Source organism: Cervus elaphus, chromosome 23, assembly GCF_910594005.1.
Source record: "Cervus elaphus chromosome 23, mCerEla1.1, whole genome shotgun sequence".
Taxonomy (NCBI): Eukaryota; Metazoa; Chordata; class Mammalia; order Artiodactyla; family Cervidae; genus Cervus; species Cervus elaphus.
The window spans coordinates 74,407,761-74,432,139 of NC_057837.1; the positions used below are offsets into that span (position 1 = coordinate 74,407,761).

A 24,379-nucleotide genomic window follows, 5' to 3' on the forward strand; every position below is an offset into this window, starting at 1 on the left:
CAGGGCCAAGGAGGGATGTGAACCCAGGTCTGGTGGAGTCCCAAGGCTGCCTTCTTAGGCACTATCATGCTCGATGTCTATGAGCTCAGTTTCCACAGCAATGAAATTAGGTACAATCAATTTTGACTGTATTGGGGTTGTTAGTGATTAAATGACTGATGTGAGGCTTAGAAGGTGCCTGGTGAATGTCCACTGTGTTCTCCTCCCCATTTCCTTCATCCACTGTGCCTCAACGCTTCCCTGGACGGGAGAAATGATGGCCCCATCTGCCGTCTCTCCAAGGACACACGTCTCTGTCCCAGGTCCAGCAGTGTCCGGCATGCGGCCAGCGCTCACCGAATGCTGTCGGCCCCAATAGATGATCTGGGGGTCCCCACTCTCAGCTCTCTGGATTGCAAATCAGGGACCCCACTCAGTCTTAGTCCATGATGCAGCAAGCTGTGGCAAGTTCCACAAAGACAATTCACTTGGTGCAGTGGAACTCACTGTCAAGCCACTGGAACTTCTGGGTTTTTCTCAGCAGAATGGAGTGTTAACAGGTAAGATGTGATCCCCTAAGCCCTCCTGGCAGAAAAGGTACCAGAAGGAAGATGAGGGTATTCCCGGTCCAGCCTGATGTCTCAGCTTTCTCCCACAGGCAAACTCCAGCTTGTTCTCATCCTTACCACGCCCCCAACTGCAGACAGGCTCATATATTGGGGGCATTAACCTTCCTCCCACTGTAGGCCCCTGGAGAGGCAGTGGGCATGTAAGCACTTAAAACTCGAACCTGTGGGTCAGCCCTCCTCCCCTCCTCCCTCCTCAGCAGAAGCACTGGAGCTGGAGGCTTCGTGGGGACAGACGCCACAGCCTTGGAGACAAGTCACATCCTCAGCTTCCTTCAACCTGTGCGCGCAATGGAGTTACCATGGCGACACTGCAGCCCTGAGATGCAATAGCTGCAGACGGCATGGGTGCTCCCGGGGCTCAGAGCCGAGGGGAACGCTGTCTGACCTGGGAGGCCAGGCGATTGGGTGGGCCCAGTAGGGGGAGGAGGAGAGCGGAGCCCCCCTCTAGGCTTGGCTGGTAATTGCCGCTAAGTGAGGGGCTGCCACTGAACCCAACGTGCTGACAGTGGGGCCCCCTGCTCTGCACCCTGTAATTACTGCACCAGACAGCACTTGCTCCCTGTGCGGGGAGAGGGAGATGGAGCGGGGAGCAGACAGGAAGCTCTCACCCACCTGAGCCAGCAGGGCTCTGGCAGCCTCTCCCCACTGCCCAAGCATCCTGCATCCCAAGCAGGTTCCCTGGCAGAGGCGGAGGCCCCGGCCCCTCCTGTCTGCTGGCTCTCCTCACATCAGCGGTGTGGAGCATGAGCTTCCTTTAATCCTACCTTCTGAGCCTACAGAATCCGAGGGCGGGGTGGAGGTGCAGGAACCAGGTAAGACACCACCTCAGGGGAGCCCTCCTCCATCTGCGGGAGAAGCCTGCGTTGTGAAGCTGAGCTGGCGGCAGGAGACCTCGATTTTAATTCCTCCTGGGCCCAGAAGCTCTGGGGGCCTCAGGCTACTCACTGCTCACTCCTGGGCCTCAGTTTCCCTAGCCGTAAGACTGAGCGTGGGACTTACATCGTTCTTAAGGCTCCTTCTACAGCAGGGGCTGGCAAACTCCAGCAAGCAGGTGGAATCCTGGTTTTGCAGGAAGCGTTCCCTGGAACGCGGTCCCGCCCTTTCGCTTCTGTACCTCTGTCTGTGGCTGCTTTCCTGCTACAAAGGCAGGCTTGAGGAGCTGCGACAGGGACCATATGGCCCCCGAACGGAAAACATTTACTATCTGGTCCTTCACGGAGAAAGTCTGTGTTTCTAAAATATTAACATTCTCCTGGGCATGATGTGCGGGGCTGTCGTGGCTCTGATCTGATTAGACCAACTCCTAACAAGTCCCTCTACCTGGAGGCACCAGGGCGGGTCCTCCTCCCAGGACTCTGCCTGGGTTTGGACGGTGCCCGGCGATGGGCGGGGAGCCGAAGCCTGGTGCGGTGGCGCCACCTGCTGTGAGTGCTGGGCGCACGGGGGCCCCAAGGACCACCCGCCTGCCCGCTCCCAGGGAGGGCAGCCATGCAGAGGAGAGGCCGCATCTCATCTCCTCCCTCCCTATTTTATAAAGAAGACTGCAGACTGGTGGGCAGGCGGGACCTGTCCAGGGCAGGTGGGCCTAAGGCCCAGGTCCCAGAGGCCCATAACCCTTCCATACATGTCCGCAGACACACACGTAGACACACAGCGCGGGCCGTGAATTTTAGCACGCCTGCTCACTTAGTCTTAGCCCCATGGTTGTCAAAGGTCTTTCAGAATATGCGCGTAAATAACGTTTGATCTGCTACCAACATTGACTCAGTCCTCAGAACAACTCCCAGAAAACCATCATCCCCATTCCCCAGACGAAAAGACTGCGGTTCAGAGAGGTTAGGTAATCTGCTTAAGGTCACACAGTGAATGACGAGTCAATATTCAAATCAGGCTGTGAAAACACTGGAGCCCCCAGAACGTGAAACTCAGTACCTGTTCTTTGCTGCCTGCGGGTGCGGCAGGGCCCCAAGAGAGGGCCCTGGGGCTCTGACCGGAGACGAGAGACCCGGGCGGCCTGGAGTAGGGCGAGTCTGCTGACGGAGGCGGAGGGGGAGAGGCCGGGCCCCTGCCCCCACACCTCCAGGCAACACAAGGTAGCCAGTGGACCGGAAACCCTTTATTTCCAAGCTATAAATAGGTCTGCTTTCGGAGAAAGGACACTCTTCTCCAGGTGACGGGGGCCCCAGCGTCCCCAGCTCCCGTCCCTAACTGCACTGCAGTTCAAGCCAAGGCCCCCGGAAACCTGTCTTCTCTCTAAAACCACCATCCTGGCTCTCAGAGCCCAAGTGGCTGAGACAGCCCCCTGCTCCTGCCGCGACACCAGTGCCGCTGGGCCCCCGCTCCGGCCAGGCCCGAGGCTGGCCTGATGCCCACCTGGTGCACCAGTTTTCTGCCCCGGCCCCACCACCGGTCGCATGCCCTCCGAGGCCCGGCCCGGGAGACGCCGGGCCCGCTGCTGCCTGGCGGTCGGGAGGAACCACCCAGGTCCCTGAGCCGCCGACTGGTCCCCTGGCTGCTCACTGCTGCCCCTGGGCCACGAAGTATTCCTCCTCCTCGTTGTCCTCGTCCTCCGGCTGGCCGCTCCGGAGCAGCAGCTCCAGGTCGGGGTTGGAGCCCAGCCCTTTCAGGGGCTTAGGGGTGCCGTCGCCTGGGGACAGAGACAGCCACGTCATACACCCAGCAAGGGTCTGTCTGCCCCGGCCTGACGGGAGAGCCTGACGAGGGACCCAGGCCCCCACCCGCTCCCTGGAGATGACCCCTGTGACTTCTCAGAGTGGCGGTGGCCGAATCACCAGGCAAACTCCCTAAATCAGAGGAATGGCCAGGACGTGGGGCAGCTGAACTGAGCAGACCGGACTGCAAATGCCCTGGCAGGGGAGTCGGGGAGGGGTGTCGAGAGCCACCTGCCTCCTCCCGGCAGGGATGGGTAGAGGAGAAATCCAGGGGGAGAGGGTCATCAGAAGACAGAACTCTGAAAGGGGGCTCCGGGTACCTCTGGCGTGCAGGGCTTTGAGGGCAATGTGCAGAGATATTCCCGAGAGGCAGAGGGCAAAGCCCAGCCAGTTCAGGAGGCTGATCTGGTCGCCCAGCAGATGCGCTGCCAACAGCAAAGTGCAGACTTCCTGCAGGAAGAGAGGCAGGAAGGGGGCGTGCTCAGGGCTGGGGGGTGGGGAGGGTGTGTGTGTGTGGAGATCCTTGGCAAGGAAGGGGGGGTGGGGGGGACGGGGCCGTCAAACTGCAGGGGAGAGCCAGACCTGCCCAAACTCCCTGCAGCACAAAGGGGGAAGCCTCCCTGAGCTCGGGGCCAGCCTGAGGCCTCCCCTGCTCTGTTACTGTGAGCAGAGGGGAGCTGCTTTTCACAGAATTCTGTCTGGACTGGAAGAGGCAGACCGAATCCAGGCTGGGGACACAGGGTAGCGAGTCCGCGGCCACGTCCACAGGCAGGAAGGACAGCTGCCCTTCCAGAACCACCTGTGCACGGAGCGCCTCTGCTGCTGGGGCGGGGGTGGGGTGCAGTCACACTGGTCACGGGGTTCTTCGTAAGCACTGGGTGCAAAGGGCACTGATCAGATGACTCATCCTGAGAAACACGGCTCACACATCATCACTGGGTGGGCGAGACCCTGGGGGAGCCCTGTCCGGCTGGTTTCAGGGAACAGTGCTCCAGGATCAGGGTCTGCCTGTCCACGGCCCCGAGCAGGAAGCAGTGAGTGATGATGCGGGGAGGAAGGGGAGAAGTGATGCAAGGAGACGGCTAGGGGCTCCTAGACAGCGGTAAAGGCAGGATCAGCAGCCACAGAGCCCTCGTGATAGAACCATCCCTCACTGTGCTCCTGGCAGACACTGTCAATCAATCACTGCCATGCACAGAACCCTACGCTGATGAGTCTGACTGGGGGCTTCTCAATCCTGACTCCAGGCTGCTGCCTAATGACCAGAGTTGGCTTTCTTGGTAAGATGTAAACATGTCCCAGGCCTAGTGGAGTCAGCTCAGCCGCCTGCTAGCTGTATATCCCTGGGTGAGGGCAGCTCTTCATGTCTGTTTCCCCGTGTGTGAAGCAGGGCTGCCCCCACCCCCGCCCCCACTCCGGGCCGTGGTGATGATGGACGGGCTGCCAGGTGAGACAGGCACTTCCATCTCTTCCCTGCAGGGCTTTGGGAAGCAGGAGCTAGGACACCCGTCGGAGAGGAACTCCCCTCTAAGACAGGACTGGGGTGGCCTCCAAGACTGTACCTTAAAAATGCCGGCGATGGAGAGAGTGAGGCTGGAGGTCCTGGAGACCAGGAGGAACTCAGAGAAGCCCAAACCAAAGGCGAGAATCCCGCCAAGAAAGAGGCTCCCGAGCACCCGCAGGAGCAGCCCTGTGTCCTGGAAACGGAAGATTTTCTCAGATGTGGACAAATGGAGACCTGGAAGCAACGGGGGGAGAGAGCGGGGCGCCACGTCCTGGGTGTGCCTGCCTGGGCGGCCTCACCCCACCCAGCCGTCGGGTGTGATTTGCCACGGCTGCACCCCACCCTCCCTGCACCTGTTGCCTGTCTGAGGCCCCGAGTTCTGGGATAGGAGGCGTCAGAGAATCCCACGCAGATGGCCGGGGACTTGGGGAAACCGGAAGCAGGGCCAGCTGCCAGGGAGCCCGGGGGTGATACAAGCCAGGGATCCTAACAGGGAGTGATGGAGGCTTCTGAGCCACTGGAGGCTGGGGGCTGGTATTGCAGGGGCATCGGGTGGAAGCGCCTTGCTCCTTCACACCCCATGTACCACCCGTCTCTGGGGAGGAGGTGGCGGGGGGTGGGGGGTGACTTCCTGTGGCTTTGGCAGCTGTGAGACCCCATGGGCCAAAGAGAGATGGGGCACCCGCTACATGAGGACTGTCAGTGCCCGGGGCCACTGGAGGAGGCCCTCCACTTCAGGTGGGTCCAGGGACAAAACTCCATCCACACAAACCTCCATTTCACTACAGAGCTGTGGGGTTTGGCCGAGACATGCGCCCTTTTCTGGACCACCATTTCCCCACTGACAAAACGACAGGGACTAGACCGGACAGTATAGTTTGCTGAACAGTTCTCAAAAAGTAAACACACACACGTTCAAAGACACGACAAAACCACGGCCCCTTGTTCCAGAGACACCCACACAGGCGTCGACACACCAAGGTGTGCCCAGACTTTTGGAAGACCTTGGCCCTCCAGCACTGCCCACCCGAGAGAATAGGAAAGGCTCCTGGAGGGTAGAAGCTGGTGGGAAGGTGAGCCCCAGAATGGCAAATGGACATTCGTGGGAGCAGGAGGCTGGCCGAGCCCTGTGAGGGTTCTGGAGGGAAGCACCAAGGAGATGCAGAATATCAGAGCCCCCTAGGCACACAGCCTTCCGACGCAGGACATCTTGTCTGGCGCTAGGCTCGGCAGCACTGCAAAGGCGTTGGCAAATTGAAGGGAATTCGGGGAAGAGCAACATAAGTAATGAAGGCGCTTGGGGGATTAATTTACCAGAAAAGATTAAAGAAGCTAAATCCATGCAGCTTTGCTAAGTGATGACTACCAGGGGCTCTCGGGTGCGGGTTTGCAGAGATGGGGAAATGGTGTAAACACCCGGGAAGGGAGGGACAGTGTGGTGCTTGGTGAGGGGCAGAAGGAAGGGATGCAGAGAGATTTTAAAAGGGGGAAAAAAAAAGAGGTTGCAGAACACAAGTTTCCTGGACAACGGGGCTGCAGAATAATCTTCTCCGAGAGGTTTGAGACGCTTCACTGCTTGAAACTTAAATGGATGTGGGACAGAATTCTCTGTAATGACCCTGAGAACAGAGGGGACTCTGGGAGGAAGGATAAACAGACAGGGGATGAAGACCAATTTCAAAGCCTCAGGGAGAGGAACATGGTGGCCCTCCCCCACACCCCCTGCCCTGGCCTAGCCTAGGCTAGACACATCCTTCTAACTCCTCCCTGGGAGGGGAGAGGGGAAGGGGGGAAGGAAATGCGCACCCACCCCTTCCTCGCTCCCCTGCTGCCTGCCTGACTGAGAAACAGCCAAAGCCAATCCCACACACCTCTCCATGTCTGAACCTCCTGTTCCCAGTTCCGGGGGTGCCCGCCCCCATCAGGGGGTCAAAATCCCATTCATTCTCCAAAAATTCACTGTCTGGGAAGCCTCAATCTGCCTTTCTGCCCCGCCGTTCTGGAATCACTCATGACTCTGTGCTCTAAACTAAGAGAAAGAGGGCATTGTGGTTAGGAGAGGGACTCCAGAGCCAGGGGCTGGCTTGTATATGAACTACGGGACCTTGGGCAAGGCTATCTTGACTTCTCTCTGCCGCAGTTTCTTTTATCAGCACGATGAAGCAGTCCTAGTACTGGCACATGGGGTTTTGGGGGAGTATTAAAGGAATTAATATGTTTAAAACCATCAGAACAGCCCTAGTATACCTTAGGGCTGTGTGCATTCACCATCATTATTGCCTGGTGTGTTTTACATGTGATTTCTCAGGAGCATTTATCCTGCGAGATTCTAGCCCCTTGGTTTAAGGGTCTGGCCAGCCCCCAAACCAGGCACTGCCAGGGTCGGGACCACCATCACTGATCTCTGGAACCTCCGCAGCGACCACAGTGCTGGGCTCCGAGCAGAGATCAGAGCTCTGAGCCAAGGTCCCCCGAGGTGGATGACCCCACGTACCTTCAAACACAGCAAAGAGAGGGAAGAGCCCCAGGAACATGAGCGGCTGCAGGTGGAACATGGTGTCGATGGGATTCTGGAGACCTGCACAAGTGACATGGGTGAGCCATCGTGCCCGGCCCGGCCCGGCCCGCCTCCACCCTGCCTGGCGGCCCGGACCCTCGCTCACCAAGTTCCGCCTTCTGCAGGAGCATCTGTGTGAGGGTCCAGCGAATGCCGCCGATGAACGAGGCGCCCAGCACCAAGGCGAAGCCCTCGATGTTGAACTGCGTGGACTTGTAGGTGAACATGAAGAGGCCCCCGGCGATGAGCAGGACCACCAAGACTAGCGCCGCGCGCTGAAAGCAGAGGGGGGGAGAGGCAGGTCTCGAGTTCATCACACTTGGGAGTCTGGGGGTCACTGACCATCTTGGCTGCCCCTGGGTCAAGGCATCCTTCTACCTGCCCCACCCTGGGGTCCTGGCTGATCCCTTCCCCTCGGGGTTACCAGGGCTGACACCCGGCTGGCACGGACCCCAGACCCTGATTCATGGCGGCAGTGCTGTCCCACAGCGGTCCGAGGGCCGCACATGGCCCCACCGCCCCCCTGGACCCAGCAAACGAAGGGCTCCAGCTGCACAGCGGGGAGCCCCCGGGACCCACTGCCCCAGCCCCGTGTCCTTGAACCCTGTCTCCTGCGGTCACCGCTCCTGCCACACCGGTTCCTAAATCTTCTCCAGCAGTGCCCCGGATCTGTCCCCAGGGACAGAGCGCCACTGAGCTGGGCCTGCCTCCTTGGTCACAGGCAGGGACAAGCCACCGCACAGCTCCCTCTTTCTATTCTTAGCATCGGTGGGGGCTGGCGGGACGCGAGGAAAGCTGGGGCCTCACCAGCTCCTCCAGCTTGAAGATCAGAGAGAAGATGAGGATGAAGAGGACGGCTGAGGACTTGGTCATCGTGTACCTGCAAGGGCAGAAGTCCCCGTGACGCGCTGCTGGAGCCGGCAACGCCGACTTACTGCCAGGAAAGGAGCCCACACGGCACTACCAGGGGGTGGGAGGAGGCCAGGGGAGACCCCCTGACTTCCCTGAGGGCCGCAGGCCCCGCAGGATACGAAAGACCAAAGGAAGGCAGCCCGAGTCTTCTGGGTTGACACTCGACCTTTAGTCGGAAGGAATCTCTGACTCGGAGGCCTCTGATTATCACCAGGGGAAAAAATAACTGAGCTTCCCGAGTCCTGTGATTTACCTGCTGTTTAGTGGAGATCAGGACTAAGGAGGGAAGAGAGAAATGGAGAAAGAGGGGGCAGCCACACGGGGCTCGCTGAAGTGCAGAATCTGAGATACGCAATAGCTGCTCCCTCTGCCCTCCGTGCCCCCTTCCCCACTGGCAGGAGGGGCCTGGCAAGGAGGTGCAGCCCCCGCCCCCCGCCCCCGCCTGCTGGACAGACGGCCAGAGGGGCCCAGGACTCACAGCGAGACGGTGATGTAGAGGAAGCTCCAGTTGGACAGGCCCACATCCAGCGCTGTGGCCAGTGCTGCGGAGACACGGGGCACCTGTGGGACACCCCGCCCCGGCAGGAGCCCTCCTGGAGCTGTCTTTTCCCCCCAGCAACTGAAGGGTTAACTCCTGGCCCCACCCTGCTAAAGGGGAGGGGGCTGCTCCAGTGTTGGGCCAACAGTCCACTGTCTTAACTTCCCACTTGTTGGATATTAGGAACGCCGCGCCCCTACCATGAGGGAGCGGGTGTTCATCGGATCCTGAGGACCCACTACTGGAAACCCTGCAGACTGGCTCCCGCCTCCCTAGGGATGAACCACACAGTCCCCCACCCCTGCCCCCAGGACTTGGTCCTCCAGGATCTGAGCCGGCTGCCTTCTCAGTTCCGCTTCCTCTCCCGGCTACGAAGCCGAGTCCTCAGCTTCCGGAGACACTTTCAGTTCCCTCGCAGACCTGCCCACGCACCAAGCCTCTCCCGGGCACACGGGAGCCTCCCCTCTGAGGGGACCCGCGCCCCAGCCAGGTCTCAGCCCCCAGCCCCCCGCGCCCGGAAGCCTTCCCGCGCGGCCCCCAGCTGGCGCCCTCCCCTGGGCTCCGTGGGCTCCCGTGCCGGGCGCAGGGCTGGCCGCGATGCGCCCTCTGACCACTGTCTCCAGGCCGTGATGCACATGTTCAAGGGTGGGGAAGGCTGAGCCACCGCATCCCCCCCAGGAGACGAGGCAACAGCGGGGGTGGGGAGGACGAGGAGAGGAGGGACCCCAGACGGGCTCAGCTTCCCGCCTTCCTTCCCCTCTGAGCGGCCCCCTCCCTCCAGCCCGCAGGCAGGCGCGCACCTGTGGGAGCCACTCTTCTGAGGTAGTCGGGCCAGCTCAGCACCACGCGGGCCCTGTGGCTGGAGCACTGAACCAGGGCCCTGGACAGGGCGGAGAACAGGAAGATCACGGCCAAGTGCAGCATCGTCATGAAGAGGGGGAAGTGGAAGCTCTGGGGAGCCCAAGCACAGAGCGGGGTGCCTCCGTGAGCACCCACCCTGGCCCCCGGCCCCCCACCTCCCTGCTGGCCTGGCTGCAGGTTCAGGGGCCTCTGGGGGCTCTGCAGTGTTTGAGGGGCCCTCTGACACCCAAGTTTGCCCGGCTCACTCCCCAGTCTCCCCCTTTCCTGATGCCCCTCCATCCCGGTATTTCAGGGGACTCCCCGGCGAGGCCCTGTCCCACCACGGGTGTGGACTGGCTCCCAGGCTGGCTGGCTGAAGCCCGTGCCTCCCTGCTGCTAAATATTAGGGGGCACCACGGCCCCCCGCGCACCTTGGTCAGCCACTTGTTGTAGAAGGTGATGCCGATGGAGAAGCAGTAGTAGAGCAGCACCAGCCCCAGGGTCAGCACCGCCCTCCACACGAAGGCCACGTCGGGGGCGCACCTCCCCATCCGCGGACGCTGGCCGGCGGGGGTGGCAACCACCTCTCGGGAAGATGCCCCGCAGGAAGGGCCGGTCGGGGCTGGGCCCGTGACTTTTAGCAAGCACGCCTCCTGGCTGCCGTTTCCATGATCTGGAATCCTCCACGGAGCCCCAGGTGCCGTCTTCTTGTCCTCACCTTCGGGGCTGGTGGCTCAGGCCGACCCTCTCCATGATCAATGGCAGATGCGGCTCGCTGGACCCCAGCGCTGAGACTAGAAAGAGGAAAAGGGTCGCGCCAGTTGGCGGGGGCAGGGGCTGGGTGACCCGACGCAGCCACCCCGGCCCTGGCCTGCAGGGAGCAGGGGTTGACCGGGCCGTGGGACTCCCCGCAACCTGTCACCTCCACTCTCCTGTCACCCTGAGCTCTTTTCCATGAATTTGCACCAAAGTGACCTTTTCAAAATGCAAATGTGATCATGTCAGAGCAGCTGCAGCCCTTCAGCAGCTGCCAGGGCTCTCACAGCAAGATCAAGACCCTCCCGTGGCTAAGGAGGCCTGCCCCGTGGCGGGGCTCTGGGTGCCCTGTCTCACCCAGGGCCTTCCTCTCCCCAGACACGCAGGGCTCTCCCCTGCTGCCCCAGGGAGCCAAACGCTCTGCACACCCTGCATTCCTTCCTCCGCAGGTCCTACTGATCATCAGCTCAGGTGGCTCTTCCCGGGGGAGCGCTGCCCCCACAGGCCCCCCGAGACACAGCTGCTCCCCTACTCCTCCGTCATCACTCGTGTGCCAGGCCTGAGAGCCGGCTGTGTGCCCCGTCGTCAGGCGGTGAGCCCCAGGCACACAGGAGGCGTGGTGTTCACGACAGCTTATGGCCACCTGGCACCTGTGTTCCCTATGTGGTTCGACGAGAGAGGGCACGTGATTTTCGGGGGATGATCTGGTCTTGGAGGCGTTGAAAATGAACCAGAAAACTAATGCCTCCTGTGCCTTAGCCTCTAACAACCACTTCCAAAAAGGTGGTGCCTGCCTTCAAGTCTCAGCCAAAGAAAAGCAGTGAAACCAAGCCCTGCCTCCTTATCAATCCAGCCAAGCCTAATGAGCGTCCAGAGCGTGCAGGCTGGGGTGGGGGAGAGACCAGGCGGACCCGGGTCCAGTGTGACCCACCTGCGGCCCCATCCATGTGTCTCTCCTTCCCCATGCTCCTGCCTGCTGAAATACCACCTCCTTCTGGAAGCCTTCCTATCAGACATATCTTACCTCCCCCAACTCCAGTCCTTTCTGAAAGGAAAGCACTCAGTTCTGTACTCTGGAACCTGGCTTACCATGTCCCCTCCCCCTTGTGGGAGCTGGCGCAAGGCCTGGCCCAAAGGACACCGGAGGCTGTGGTTCTCTTCAGGAAATTCTGGAAACCTGTGCTCCCCGCGTCAGACTCCTTCACATGGCCAGAGAGTGGAGCATGCGGGCACCAAACCCACCTCTGACAGAACTCCAGGCCCACGCTCCTTCCTCTATACCAAGGCTTCCCAACTGTGGCATCAGTGCTATTTGGGGCCAGATAATTCTTTGCTGGGAGAAACCCTGTCTGTGCATGGGAGGATGTTTAGCTGCATCCCTGGTCGTTGTGCACTAGGGGTCTGAAGCATCTCTTCCCTGCAAGTTGGGATGACCAAAAATGTCTCCAGATGTTGCCAACTGTTAACGTGGCAGGGCTGGGGCGGGTGGGGGGGGGAGGTGCAAAACCGCTCCTCCTTGAGACTGACTGCTAAGTCCCACAGGCAACCGGGCCTGCTGGCACTAGGCATTCCCTCTCCATGGTTCACGTGCCCCACACCCCCCACACCAGGGCAATCTGCACCCTGCTGGGAATCGACTTCTTGCATCTTCTTGCTTCTGGACTGGTTTCCACCCAACACTGCCATGCACGCGCTCCCTCCACTGTTCAAATCCTGCCCTTCTTTCAAGGAGCCAGCCCAGGCCCGCCACCTTTGGGAAGTCCCCATGAGGACCCCAGCCCACAGGGAGCACCTTTTCGAAAGTTAACGAGGCTTCTCACTGGTGTCCCTGCTTCCAATTCCTCCTACAGTCTGGAGGCCGCCATCCAGCCGCAGAGGTGGCCTGGGCACAGAAAGCAGACCAGGCCCTCACAGGGTTAATCCCAACTCCTCAGCAGACCCGAGGGGAAGGCCTGCCATCCTCTGCCCGCTTCTGCAACCTCATCTTCCCCTCCCCACCCTCTACCCGCCACGCTGGCCCCTGGCCACTCGTCCAACACATCAGGCCTGTGTCCTTTGTATTCGCGGCCGCAGATCCTTGCTCGGCTGAACATCTTGGGGCCTGGGGCGGGGTAGGGGTGTGGGGAGGGGGGCGTCTAATCCTGGTGGCACCTCCCACTACCTGACGTTTCCTTGTTTGTCCACGTGTTTACCACCCACCCCCGACAACCACCCCACGGCGGGATGCGGCCTCTCCAACTGCAGGGCCCGGTCCGCGTGATGCCCGCCTGGGTCACGCCGCGGGGAGCGAGCGCGGAGCCCGTGCCCCTCCACGACCGCGATACCGAAGCCCGAGAGGAGGAGGACCCCAGCGGCCCCGCGGCCGCGGCGCGCGGCGCCGAGCCTGGACCCCGCTCGCAGCCCCGCCCGGGTCCCCCTCCAACCCCGGGAGCGCGCGGAAGGCCCGCCGCGCGCCCACTCACCTCGCCCAGCCGGCGCTGCAGGCCCGGATCCTCCTGCCGGAAGTGCGAGGCCGACCGCCGCCACTGGGGGGCGCTTCTGCCGGAAGCCGCTGGGGGCGGGGCCGGGTCGGGGTCGGGGGCGGGGTCGGGGGCGGGGTCGGGGGCGGGGGCGGGGCGGGGGCGGGGACTGGTCCTCCCGTGCGGTCTGTGAAACCGCAGGCTGCGCGCCTTGGCTCCCCAGGAGCCCGGCCTGAGCATCCCCCTTGGTTGTGTTTCCTGTGATCAACCAAGGTCCTGGTCAACCAAGGTGCCTGCTGCAAGAGCCCTGCGCACCACTGGCAGCCAGGAAAAGGTCACCTACTTACAAATTTAAGTACCTTATTCCAACCCAGTGCTGGGCAACCATGGAAACACTTGGATCTCTCCTGGGCTTTTTCCTATGGGAGCTCAAGCCAGCTAGGGAGTGATGTCAGAGGTATCAGGTTTCAGGACTTAGAAGATCCGTGGGAGGGAATAAATAGTAAACATTGGTGAAACATTTTGAGTGCCTGAAAATTTTATGAGCATGGTCTCAACTTCAGGAACTTGAGTAAGCAGAGAACATCGCAGGCAGGAGAAATAAGAAGGCGAGGAGAAGGCTGGAGTCTGGCTAGGAGCCCACTTGTTTACACGAAGTTGACAAAAACCATGCGTTAGAAAAGTAGGCAAAAGGCAGGTTGTGGTAGGCCCCAAAACGCCAACTGGGGAGTTGAGATCTTACCCACTTTTCAGAATTCAGGGAAAGCATTAAGACCATGCCGAGAGAGAGAACCATTTGGAGGCCAGAAGCGGCTAGGGTACATAGCGGGGTTCAGTTTGGAACTTTTTGCTCTCCCTCTCCAGCCCCTCCTGGATGGCTCACAGGCTGGATGCAAACAGGAGTCCTTGCAAGTGACCCAGCTGGGCTCCCTGGCCTCTCGGAACAGAAGGCTCGAGGCCAGAGTGTGAGCAGTTCTTCATGCAAACCACTGCTGCCCTGCCCCCGCCAGCTGGCATCACCCGGCATTCGTTCATTCAGCACTTACACCAACACCTACAATGGCACCGAGGCTCTTGGCTTTATTCAGTCAAGGCTGCATACACTTTCTGTGCCTTTTGAAAGCACTTGTCCTCACCCACTTCTTCCACAGAAGCAAGATGAAGTATCTGTTTCATCACGGCCCTCATTCAAGCCTCCAGGCTACCAAGGCTGAGGTTTGGAGGACAGTATGGAACACCAGCTGGCAGGCTGGGCACCGAGCACCGGCAGCACACAGGGTGAAGAACATGTCTTCCTTGTAAGGCACAAGTACTCGAGCTGTTTCCTGGTTGTGTCCCTGGCAGGGAGAAGAGGGAGGCCATGTCCTCAGGGCTGTACCTGGCAGGCCTGAGCAGAAAGCACTTTGTCCCGGCGGGAGAGTCTGTGTGTGTGTGCAGTCCCGCGTGTGGTGGGGCAGAGTGGCTGAAGAGGCGGCGGCGGCGGCTCTGGGAAGGTGGCTGAGGACTCCAGCTGGAGCTCTCCAGCGTCTCCCAGACACAATGAAATGAAGGCTTGTCAAGGTGAAAGCTCCCCGGGGCAGGGAGCCAGTACAGAGAAACAGCTGTTAGTGGGAACCGGTGTGTACATGAAAGAGTATTTATTGAAAACATGGTTACTGACAGGAAGCTCCTGGCCACTCTCAGGTTACAATCTTGGCTTGCAACTGCAAGTGTTGACTTTTGGTTTGTGTTTTTTTTTTTTGGCCTCCCATTTTATTTTCCCTCCAACATTCCACCCTAGGATAGGTAGATCTTATATAAATATATATACATGTCTGTAGAAGTATGGCCTATAGTAAAGAAAATATACAGTACACTCTTCACTGGGCAGTCCCCACCATGCTAGGCTACCAATACTGAAAGCCACGGTGCCCGCGCGTGTGGTTTACGAGTGCTGCAGCACCAGGGAAGCCTCATGGGCACAGCGGGGGCCTCTGCGGGCCCCAGCCGGCTCCCTGAAATCATGGCCAATGGCAGAGACCACAGCGCTGGGGGAGGAGGGCAGGGGAGGCAAACCTCCCGAGGCCGGGAAGGCCGAAGGAGTGCAAACTGGAAGGGCAGCTGTTCAGGTTAGGTGGGAGTTTTCTCCCCAAGCAAGGACATGATATAAATGTGGAGGGGAGAGGAGCGGACTCCAGTGACCGCACCAGTCTAGGCCCAGGCCTCCTCTCGGCTCTGCCTCGAGGCTAAGAGGGTGGGACTCAGTCTGCATGGCTCTGACTTGCCAGGATGAGAGACTGCGAGCTTGCACGGAGACATGTCCCTCTGCCCAGGCAAATGAGTGGGCAAGAGGACCTGGTGGCCCCGGAGACCAGAGACGTCAGAGCAGCAGCAGCAGCAGCACGTTGGCCCCGGGCAAGGCCGGGTGAGCCCTCACGAAGACGGCAAAAGCAAGGGCAAGGCATCTACTGAGCAGAGGCCGAGGCTTCCACTTAGATCTGAGACACAGGCCCGGGTCACTTGAGGCTCTCAAACCACCCAACATGTCTGTCCTCTGCGGGCAGCCTTTCCTGGGCCAGCTCTTGCCCCCTTGGGGGATCCAGGCGACCGGTGAGCAGGCTCAGGGAGAAAAGGTGAGTGGCTGTGGTTGACTCTGGCTCCAGGAGCAGTTTCTTGGCCTGGAAGGCAAGGGTGTCTGCTGTTCGTCCCTCATGGCCCGTCCCCAGGCTCCACGGTGATGGCGAGGGCAGAGCACCCCGCCTTCACGACTCGGAGTGGATGGGGACCGAGAGGAGGCTCGGGGTGGCCCGAGGTGAGTCTGAGGTGTGACTGGCACTGACTGGCCCCCACGGTCACTACGGATTCTGTACAAGCAAAGACAAGGCACCAGACTGCGAGTGTTCCTCCTGGGCCCCAAGTCCCTTGCAGGGTACTGTCTGCTCCGGCTCCAGGCTCAGCCGTAGTGGTAGACGAAGTCGTAGCTGCTGGGCTCCTTGGGCACTGGCGGCGGGGCCTCAGGGATCTGGATGTTCTCCAGGTCCAGCAGCCGCAGCTTCATCTCCATGCTCAGCAGGGTGTCCAGGTCACTCTTGGTCAGCTCGCTGGACATGTCCTTCCCCAGGAGGGCACTGAGGCCATCGATCCAGATGCAGTACTGTGGGGAGCAAGTTGCAAATGTCACCTGGGGGCCCCTGGTCAGTGGGAGGGCCTGCTGAGGTCCCTTTGCTGAGAGGGCTCAGAGAGTCTCTTTGGGCCCCCTGCAGGACAGGCAGGACCGATCCGAGATAATGGCGAAGGTAAGCTAGGAGATGCTTGCTGGGAGGTGCTTGCTGGGAGGTCACTTGCTCAAAAGACCTTTTGATTTTTATAAGGGATTTACATTTAAACTCCCTAAGATAATATGAAGTGTGATTTAAAAAAAAATACTATTAAGGAAAACAGCAAAATGGGATCTAAGAACAGGGACATCAGCTACCTGAGATGCCCCCAAATCTGGAATACTGGGAAGGAAAGACATATCCGGTGAAAAAGGCAGGAAAGGAATCCCTGTAAAAATCAACTTTTTTTCAAGAAAAGTCAATTTTTAAAAAAGTCAATAAATGTTAAAAATAAGTACTAGAAAAGCTGAACTTGAGGGATTCAGGGTAAGAGGGAACAACAGAGAATTCTCAACCCATTCCTCCCTAATTCCTCTTGTCCCATCTTTTTCATACCTTTGCTCACCTGTCTCCCACCTGCAAGTTCTTCATTTCTTCCCAATAAACTCCACTGGCAGCTCAGGCCCCCTGCCTTAGGGTCTCCTCTTCCAGAAGCCCCACCCTCCAGTTCCCTCCAGTGGCTCCCAGAGCTCACCAGACACGTATGCTGTTAACCACAGTTGCTCTTTAATATCTAGCATCTTCTGGTGCTACAGATGAAACTGCAGGCCCCATGTCAGGAGTGCAAGATCCACCTGGCTTCAAAGCCCAGGTCAGATGCACTACAACATGCGCCCCAGAAACCCAAGGAGGGAGGATTGGTCAGGTTCTCTTGGGTGGGTGGCCATGCAGAAACTGCAAAGAGGAGACTTTTCCTAGTTCCAGGCAAATAAGTTACCCCTAGTGGACCTTGTCCTTCTAAAGACAACCTACTACTGCTGGAAGGACCCCCGGCATGGCAGATCTTTGGTGTCACAGTCTTCAAGACACTCTGGAGGCCCCTGCCTTTAGAAAGACGTGCCTGTTCTGCCCACTCCTCCCCTCCAGCTGCAGAGTCACAGAGAAGGCTCGGCTGTCCAAGACAGGGCCACATCGCTCACCTCGTACTTATTAGGTGCAATGAAGTTTAAGGTCTCATCAGGGTCGTACAGAATGGAGAAAGCCAATTCCAGCACCTCCTAAAGGAGAAAGGGTTCCAGTTATCTGGAGCAATGTCATGGCCTGAGCTCCACACACCGAGACCTTGGCCAGAGTCCTGGCAGTTTGGCACCATCACCAAATGCGCCTGTTCAGATGTGACGGCATCAAGGTCCTCGGGCCCGTGCACTAGTGGGGCCGGAGGTGAGGGCCGCAGTCATCAACCTTCACTCACCCACTCCCCACCCAAGTCATGTCTGGGATGTGACGATACTTTTAAGGTTATAGAGAACTCATTTCTCAATACTCTGAACCTTTGAATGTCAGAGTCCATGACTCTGTATTATCTCAAATATATATATATATATATATATATATATATGGGTAATTAAGCTGAAAGTCTTAACAGTTTTAAAAAAACCCACCACAACAAAAACAAATTGTGGCCACAGATGGAACAACTTGAGCATCAACAACACAACTGTAATGAAAGAAGTATAACAGGCTTAAATCCATGAGTTTATAATAATACTGAAAAACAAAACACATGCACAAAATAAGTCACTGTTGGACGATACCAGAGACCTAACTCCTTGTTTTAAAAGTAGGCACTTAAAAGGCAAGAATCAAGCGTTTAGCCTCCCTTCTTTTATAAACTGTGCCACTGGGAAAGCACAGTCAGTGACGGCAAGTCTCTCTGTAGAGAAGCAGTTCAGTTAATGCATGAGAAGGGGTGGCTGCACTGGAACATCACTAGTTTGCAAACCTTAATGTTCTAACGAGACAAGGCTCTGCGCGTCCAGAGTCTGCCAGCGTCACAAAGAGAGAGGCGTTATGTGCCTCTTGATAGGATATGATACCGTCTAGGAAGGAGTCTGGCCACAACAAAAAAGGTCAGGCCTGGACCGGATCAAGCCTCAAGGTCTCGCTACCAATTACAGATGTGGGACAGAGGAACACACTCAACTACACCGTGGGGAGACAATCAGCAGATTTTAGACTCTGGAAAACTGCCAAATAAGCAACCCGGTTTCCTCAACTAATGAACTGCAAAGAGAGAGGGAGAAAGAGATGGAGGGGGAACTTATGAATTAAGAAATTAAAAGAGGGAATTCTCTGGCAGTCCCGTGGTCAGGACTCTTGTGTTTTCACCGCTGAGGGCCTGGGTTCAATCCCTGGTCAGGGAACTAAGATCCCACAAATAAATAATAAACAAATAAAATTCTTTAAATTAAAAACTTTTTTTTAAGAATTAAAAAAACCTTAAAAGACTAATCACAATGTGCGTCTGCGTCTCTCACACACTCGGTCACGTCTTAGTCTTTGTGACCCCATGGATGGTAGCCCACCAGGCTCCTCTGTCCATGGAATTTTCCAGGTAAGAATACTGGACTTTGTTGCCATTTGCTCCTCCAGGGGATCTTCCCGATCCAGAGATCAAACCCACGTCTTCTGCATCGCGGGAAGATTCTTTACCGCTGAGCTACTAGGGAAGCCCCATCACAATGCGCAAACCCTGTCTGGACCCTGATTCGCAGACAAACTGGGTTTGAGTGTGTGAGTATGTGCGTGCAAATGCTTATACACATTTATGTATTTTTATGTGGAGAAAGTGGGATTTTTTAAGACAGTTAGTGGAAAAATCAAGTATCAGTGGAATATCTGATTCTAAATAACAACTTCTTATCTCCTCTTAGATGTGAAAACGGTATTGTGATTATGTTAAACAGAGTCCTTATAATTCAGAAATACAATCTAAATGTTTACAGGTAAAATGAAATAACACTTGAGATTTTCTTCGAAGTAATAAGTGAAGAGGGACAAGTGGACGTGGACACTGCCATGGTGGATGAGGCTGGGCAAGGCCTATATGAGGGTTCTTTCTATTTTGGTGTCTGTTCAGATTGTTCTTAATAAAACATTCAGGGTCAGTTTAAAGAGAGAGAATGGGAGGCCATGCATCCAGAAAGCAGACACCACCGGCTATGCCCAGGATCACTTGGACAGCAGCTCAGACCCAGGGCCGCTTCTCCACTCACCTTGTTCTGTTTTAGAGCACTTTTCTCTTTCATGTGGGGACAATCCTTCCCAGTGACAATGGCCTTAATGTCTGCAACAGGAACTGAAAAACGAAGAGAATCAGTTTCTGGAAGCTTTATGCTGTAGGTTGGTCCCTGCATCCAACCTAGTGCTGAAAGGGACGCCCTAGCCCCCGGCCCCACAGGGCTGTGAGCTCAGGGAGGGCGGCCTACGTCATTCCCTCCTCTGTGGCCCCTGGGCCTGGACCCTGGCCTGCTGGGCTGGGTCAAATCTAACTGGGGTCAGTGCCGGACCTCTGCATGGTCTCCCGAAGGAATGGGGCCTCAGACACCTCACTTCCACTTCACAGTAACAAGGATGACAACGTTGGCCATAGCAACCGGCAACTAATGATTACTCTTCCTCCCTGCCAGCCACCGTTCTAAGTGCTTTACAGATAGAATTCATTCAATCCTCTGAAGGGGGCAATGTGGCTATTATTCCCGTTTTACAGAAGAATCTAAGGCAGAGAGGAGAAGTAACTTATAATTAATTAGAATTAACAGCAAAGCCAGGATCTGAATCCAGGCAGTCAGGCTTCAGAGCTTCTGCTCTTAACCACTGCCTTTCAACTCAGAATTGCATCATCCTTTCCAATCTGCAAAACCCATTCCTATCTGTGATCTTACTGAATCTCCAAACAGCTCCTTGACGTCAGCCCGGTAGAGATAACCACTGACCACCCGGGAAACAGATTCAGATGAAATAACGGGCCTGAGGCCAGATAACCAGTTGGAGCAGCCAGAAGCAGAACTCAGATCTGCTGACGGGGAGTCCGGCTACAGGACAGCCCAACGGGGACCTGAACTTACTCTTCTCCTGCAGGGATTCAAACGTCACCTCCCCTTGAGGGTTGTCATCCAAGTCCCCGTAGTGCAGGACTTTGTGGTTCAGGGCCAAGCGGCAGTACCAGAAACGCTCTGGAACACACGGGAAGCCAGGCAGGTGAACGAGGACAGTTCTAGGAAAGGCCGGGGCATCCAAGGGGCCAAGAGAGGACTCGCTCCTTGCCCGCTCCCCCCAGGGACGCCGCAGGCCCGCGAGCAGCGGCGCCAGGCAGGAGGAACGGACGCCCGGGGAACGCGCCCTCAGGTCACCTTGCCTCCGGCGGTTCCCAATCTTCCGGAAGCTGCTCCCCTCACAGAGCCGGTTCAGTCGCTGCTGCTTGATCAGCTCCAGGATCTCGGGCTGGATCTTCTCCCTCAGCTCCCTGGGGTGGATGAGCACCTGAATCAGGGGAGGTCACGGGGACTGGGGGTGTGGGGGGGTGGGGAAGGGAAGGTGCTGGCAGCACCCCCAGCACCGCCCCCGTCCGGGCACTTACACGATCGGCGGGGACTGGAAATCATCCTGACTCATCCTCTCCGACTGGCGCAGCCGCAGGATCTCGGAATAGCTCAGGCTCCGCAGTTTGCTCTTGAACTGGTCCAGAGAGTTGGGTTTGGAGGGCAAAGCTCGAGTGATCTGCTCTCGGACCACCTGCATGACCTGAGAGAGGAGGAGGCGCGGCCTCAGCACAGCCCCGGGAAACGGACCCCGGGCTCTGCCCTCCGGGTCCTGGGCAGAGCAGGCACCACGGGCATCTGCTGGGCGAGGAAGAACACTGGCTCTCAAGGCATACTGCCTTAGACGGTTACGGAGGACCGCGATGCTGACAAACACTTCATTTCTCGTACCTCTCAACACGTCAACAGTGGGGGAGAATGAGAGGAGGTGGCTGGACCAGAGAGACAGGGGTTTAAGGCTTGACTGTGCACTTTAATCTGTTCCTCGAGCAACTCACTCAACACCCTCAGGCCCCACCTACTCGTCTTTAGAGTGACAGAAAGGAAGACACATCTTCGATGGAGGCCGCCATGAGGAATAGGAGACCCCCAGTCTCTGGATGCACCATGCCTGGCCCACTGGTGTGAGTGCAAAATACCTGTTAGTTCCCTTAGAATAACAGCTATAGTAGAAAGCAGGACACCATCTGTACGTCCCATCAGCTCCCTACCAATGAAGGAAAAATACACAGAAAAAAAAAATACTAGAGGGAAACATAATCAGGGTCGTGGTCACTGGGCAGGGGAGTTAGATGTTCCCCTTCTTTATATTTTACAAAGTTTTTACAGTGAGGTGAGCAGCTTCAAAAGAGCCAGCTCCTAGATGACCAGCTTTTGAGGGCCTGGCAGTGCCATCAGAGAGGTAGGTACCCAGAAAGCATCGAGGAGTGCTCCTACTGCTAAGCAGCCCTGACGTGAACTCACTCTGGTCGCTCGGACCTCTAACACCGCCGCGGTGCCTGCGCAGCCCGTGTGCTCTGTCACCCCTGCTGTCCCCAAAGGAAGGCGGGAGGGGCTGGTACTGGTCCACCGGGCGGAACAGCGGTCCAGCGGGGAGACCCCTGCTCAGGGTTCCGGGGGCGCTGACGCTCTCAACGCCTCTGTCCTGTGACTCAGCGCTGCCAACCACGCCGTCTTCCAGCTCAGGGATGGCCAGGCTTGGGCCAGCTGCCCCAGGCTGCCCTAGGGCGGCCTTGCCCAGGCCTCGGAGCTCTGCGACCCTGACCTTGTTGAAGTCCTCGGCTGTCGCCCTCATCTCCTTCCAGGTCTTGTTCAGCAGCTGGATGCAGATGCCAAAGAGCTCCTCGAACGCGCGGTCGTGGGTGAAGAACATCGGGTGGTAGTCATTGCGTCCCTCGTTCGCTGTGGAAGGAGAAGCGGGCAAAGGATGACGCTGGGAGCCCGTGTCCAGAAGCCTGGGCTCCTTTGCAGTCCGGAGGAACAGAATCAGACTCAGGACTGGGAGGGTAAGTGGGTGGTGGTGAAGCTGCCAAACGTTCTCAAATCATCAGCTCAAACAAGCCACGGCCACGACTCCGGTAATAAACAAGGGTAGACGGGTTACAGCCCACTCAGTGATTAAAAAAAAAAAAGCCCAAGAAGGCTGTCCAGTCACACGGATGCCTAACGCCGCACCCTCGGGTCTCACCGGGCTCCTGAGCCCAGGGAACGGGCGTGCGGGGAGCCGCGCACTTACGCAGTTCCCCGACCTGCAGGATCTCACACAGCATCTTGGTGAGCTCGATCGCGCTGCGGCCAAAGGGGCACTCGTGCTTGTCTTCTCGGCTACTGTTCTCCAGGACGATCTGCAGGGGAGGAGAGGGCGTGAGGGAGGGAGAGGGGAGGCAGCGACGGGGCGTCCGCGGGGGGCAGCTGGCCCCAGCCTTTACCCGGATGTAGGTGTCCTGGTGGAATTTCGCCAAGTACAGCATGTTGTCCAAGGCCAGCATCCCAGGCGGAGTCTGGGTGAAGTCCATCGCAGGGTTGATGTGGTTCTGGGGAAAGAAAGACACCTGACTTGAGACCTGACGGTCTCCCCGTGTGGGGGCTCACTTGGGGGGACGTCCGATCGCCCCTGCACTATGCCTGCCCCTGCTGAAGCCCGTCACATGCCATCTCTACTACGAGGGGTTGGGCTCCTGGCCACTGGACTGTGGCTGACTTGTCTGGCATCCCCAGGGCCTAGAATACTGCTGGTTGCTGAGTAGATGCCCAGTAAGTATTTAATTAACTCCATCCTCAAGCTGTCTCCTATCACAATACACACTCCAGCTTTTCATGGAACCAGCTGCTTTGATGAGCGGTCCCCTCTCCACTCATCTGGCCCACTTCCTGGGCCCTCCTGCAGATGGGTTTGTTTCAAGGGGCCAAATGTTGCACATAAACTTGTGAACCTGCCACGGCCAAAGTGGACCAAGTGTCGAGGGCCCTCGAGCTTCTCAGCGTCTCCGGTTCCGGGGCTCCCGACGTTACGAGATGTTACGAGGGAAGGCTGTCAGGGTTCTGTCTGGGGGGGGCCTCTCACTCCCTGTCAGGGGAGAAGGTCTACAGTGTTAGTGCTCTGGGAAACTTACAGTGAACCCCAGCATTTTGTAGTCCTTGGTGTACATGGCTTTGCGTTTCTCAGTCCCACTCCCAGGGGCGTTGCTGGGGTCAGACTCTGCATCAAATGCAATCCTCCTCAGTTCAAATATAATGTCTCTTTGAGCCTGGGAGGTGAAACAGACTGTCAGCAGATGAGTCAGCTGATCAAAGGGAAGCAAGGAAAAGAGTGGGTCGAGCTTTTGCGGGCAGAACCCTGGCCCGGATCAATCCCTGAGGAGGCATCACACAGAAGGACACAGATGGGCTTGGCCCAGGATCACCAGCAGGAAGGGATCGCGGTGAGGCACAGAGCTGACAAAACCGTTTCTGCAGACACAACGAAGCACAGTTCCTGGCACTCAGCAAGTGCTCCAAACACAGGGCGGAGGGCACCAGGTCACAAGGCACAAGATGCCAGCTGGGAGAGCCCGGTCCCACTGGCAGCCTACCTGGTCGTTGGGGTCCATCTTGGTCATCATCCTCTCTTCCAGAAGGTTAAAGGTCAGGACTTGCAAGACATACAGCTGATGGGCCATCTCGGTTTTGATTGGGCGGTTCCCTCGGATCACATGCTGGAAAGAACAAGAGCAGAGGGTTGAAGTGATTTCTGCTGGAGGGTCGCATCCACGCTGGTGAAAGAGACAGCACTGGGCAGGGGACAGGGTTTCCTCCCCCCAGGGCACCTGCACGCTCCAGAATGGGGGGGATATGAACGGGCCTGACTCGGGCAGCGCTGATGCACTGCAAGCCCCAAGGGCACCGTCTTTTCTTCTGCCCAGCCCTGGGCAGGGAAGTAGGACAAAGGGTAAGGTTATGATGTGGGAGGTGGGTGGCTGGGCCTCATTCCAGTTGATCCCAACAACAGAGAGTGTGTCTCAAGAGTCACTGGCAGAACTGGACGGCACGCTTTTCTTAGGAAAATGTTCAGGATGGCCTCATCGAGGAGAGAGGTTTCGAAAAGATCCTTTCAGTTGTCTTGAGACATGTACACAAAGGCGGGGGGCATCTAATGCTCCCTGTAGGGCCCCCACTCACCCCTTCTGCCTCCCCTTCCCCCGCTCACTCTGGGTACGGCCCCCTCCCTGTGCCGCTACCCCAGTCCCTCTTCTCTGACTATCCCCCCCTGCCCAGAGCTCGCCGCCTCCTCCCGACACCCGCTGGCCCCAGCCCCTCAGGCCTCCTCCGCCGCCCACGCTGCATCTCTGCCCTGCCCTACTCGCCCCGCTGTCCTCC

At 57.8% G+C, this 24,379-nt stretch overlaps 2 protein-coding genes across 5 annotated transcripts in view; both read right to left on the reverse strand.

Annotated features, from left to right (window-relative positions):
• Positions 1-2,711: 2,711 nt before the first annotated feature.
• SLC35C2 (solute carrier family 35 member C2) lies at positions 2,712-12,965 on the reverse strand. Of its 3 annotated transcripts, none has more exons than XM_043883753.1 (10): positions 12,850-12,965; positions 10,063-10,425; positions 9,592-9,742; positions 8,732-8,795; positions 8,149-8,221; positions 7,448-7,616; positions 7,279-7,362; positions 4,843-5,018; positions 3,601-3,730; positions 2,712-3,255 (listed from the first exon to the last, which is right to left on the reverse strand). In XM_043883753.1, the coding sequence occupies exons 2-10, from the start codon at positions 10,180-10,182 to the stop codon at positions 3,125-3,127; spliced, it is 1,098 nt and encodes a 365-aa protein (XP_043739688.1). In that variant the 5' UTR covers positions 10,183-10,425; positions 12,850-12,965; the 3' UTR covers positions 2,712-3,124. The 3 variants fall into 3 exon arrangements, with proteins under 3 accessions (XP_043739688.1, XP_043739687.1, XP_043739689.1); XM_043883752.1 differs by lacking the exon at positions 12,850-12,965 and adding an exon at positions 12,180-12,269; XM_043883754.1 differs by lacking the exons at positions 8,149-8,221; positions 12,850-12,965 and adding an exon at positions 12,180-12,269 and having other exon boundaries at positions 8,732-8,814.
• A 1,501-nt stretch (positions 12,966-14,466) lies between these two features.
• The window catches only part of ELMO2 (engulfment and cell motility 2), a 38,736-nt gene continuing 28,823 nt past the window's right edge, over positions 14,467-24,379 (reverse strand). For both annotated transcript variants that reach the window (XM_043883551.1, XM_043883553.1), the window contains exons 11-21: positions 23,596-23,718; positions 23,137-23,271; positions 22,453-22,557; positions 22,260-22,368; positions 21,789-21,925; positions 20,563-20,726; positions 20,336-20,448; positions 20,051-20,158; positions 19,199-19,281; positions 17,123-17,200; positions 14,467-15,979 (exon numbers count right to left, since the gene is read on the reverse strand). In XM_043883551.1, coding sequence (XP_043739486.1) covers positions 15,779-15,979; positions 17,123-17,200; positions 19,199-19,281; positions 20,051-20,158; positions 20,336-20,448; positions 20,563-20,726; positions 21,789-21,925; positions 22,260-22,368; positions 22,453-22,557; positions 23,137-23,271; positions 23,596-23,718 — 1,356 coding nt within the window. In that variant the 3' untranslated portion in view covers positions 14,467-15,778. The remainder of the gene's footprint in view (positions 15,980-17,122; positions 17,201-19,198; positions 19,282-20,050; positions 20,159-20,335; positions 20,449-20,562; positions 20,727-21,788; positions 21,926-22,259; positions 22,369-22,452; positions 22,558-23,136; positions 23,272-23,595; positions 23,719-24,379) is intronic.

Bases quoted from the DNA above. Each gene is read 5' to 3' on its own strand.
- SLC35C2 (XM_043883753.1), bottom strand. From the start codon at position 10,182: ATGGGGAGGTGCGCCCCCGACGTGGCCTTCGTGTGGAGGGCGGTGCTG. The intron at 8,222-8,731 runs GTGAGTCCTGGG...CTGCCCTTGCAG, and splicing joins CTCTACATCACCGTCTCGCT to GTACACGATGACCAAGTCCT. The intron at 3,256-3,600 runs GTACCCGGAGCC...CTCTGTCCCCAG, and splicing joins CAAAGCCCTGCACGCCAGAG to GCGACGGCACCCCTAAGCCC.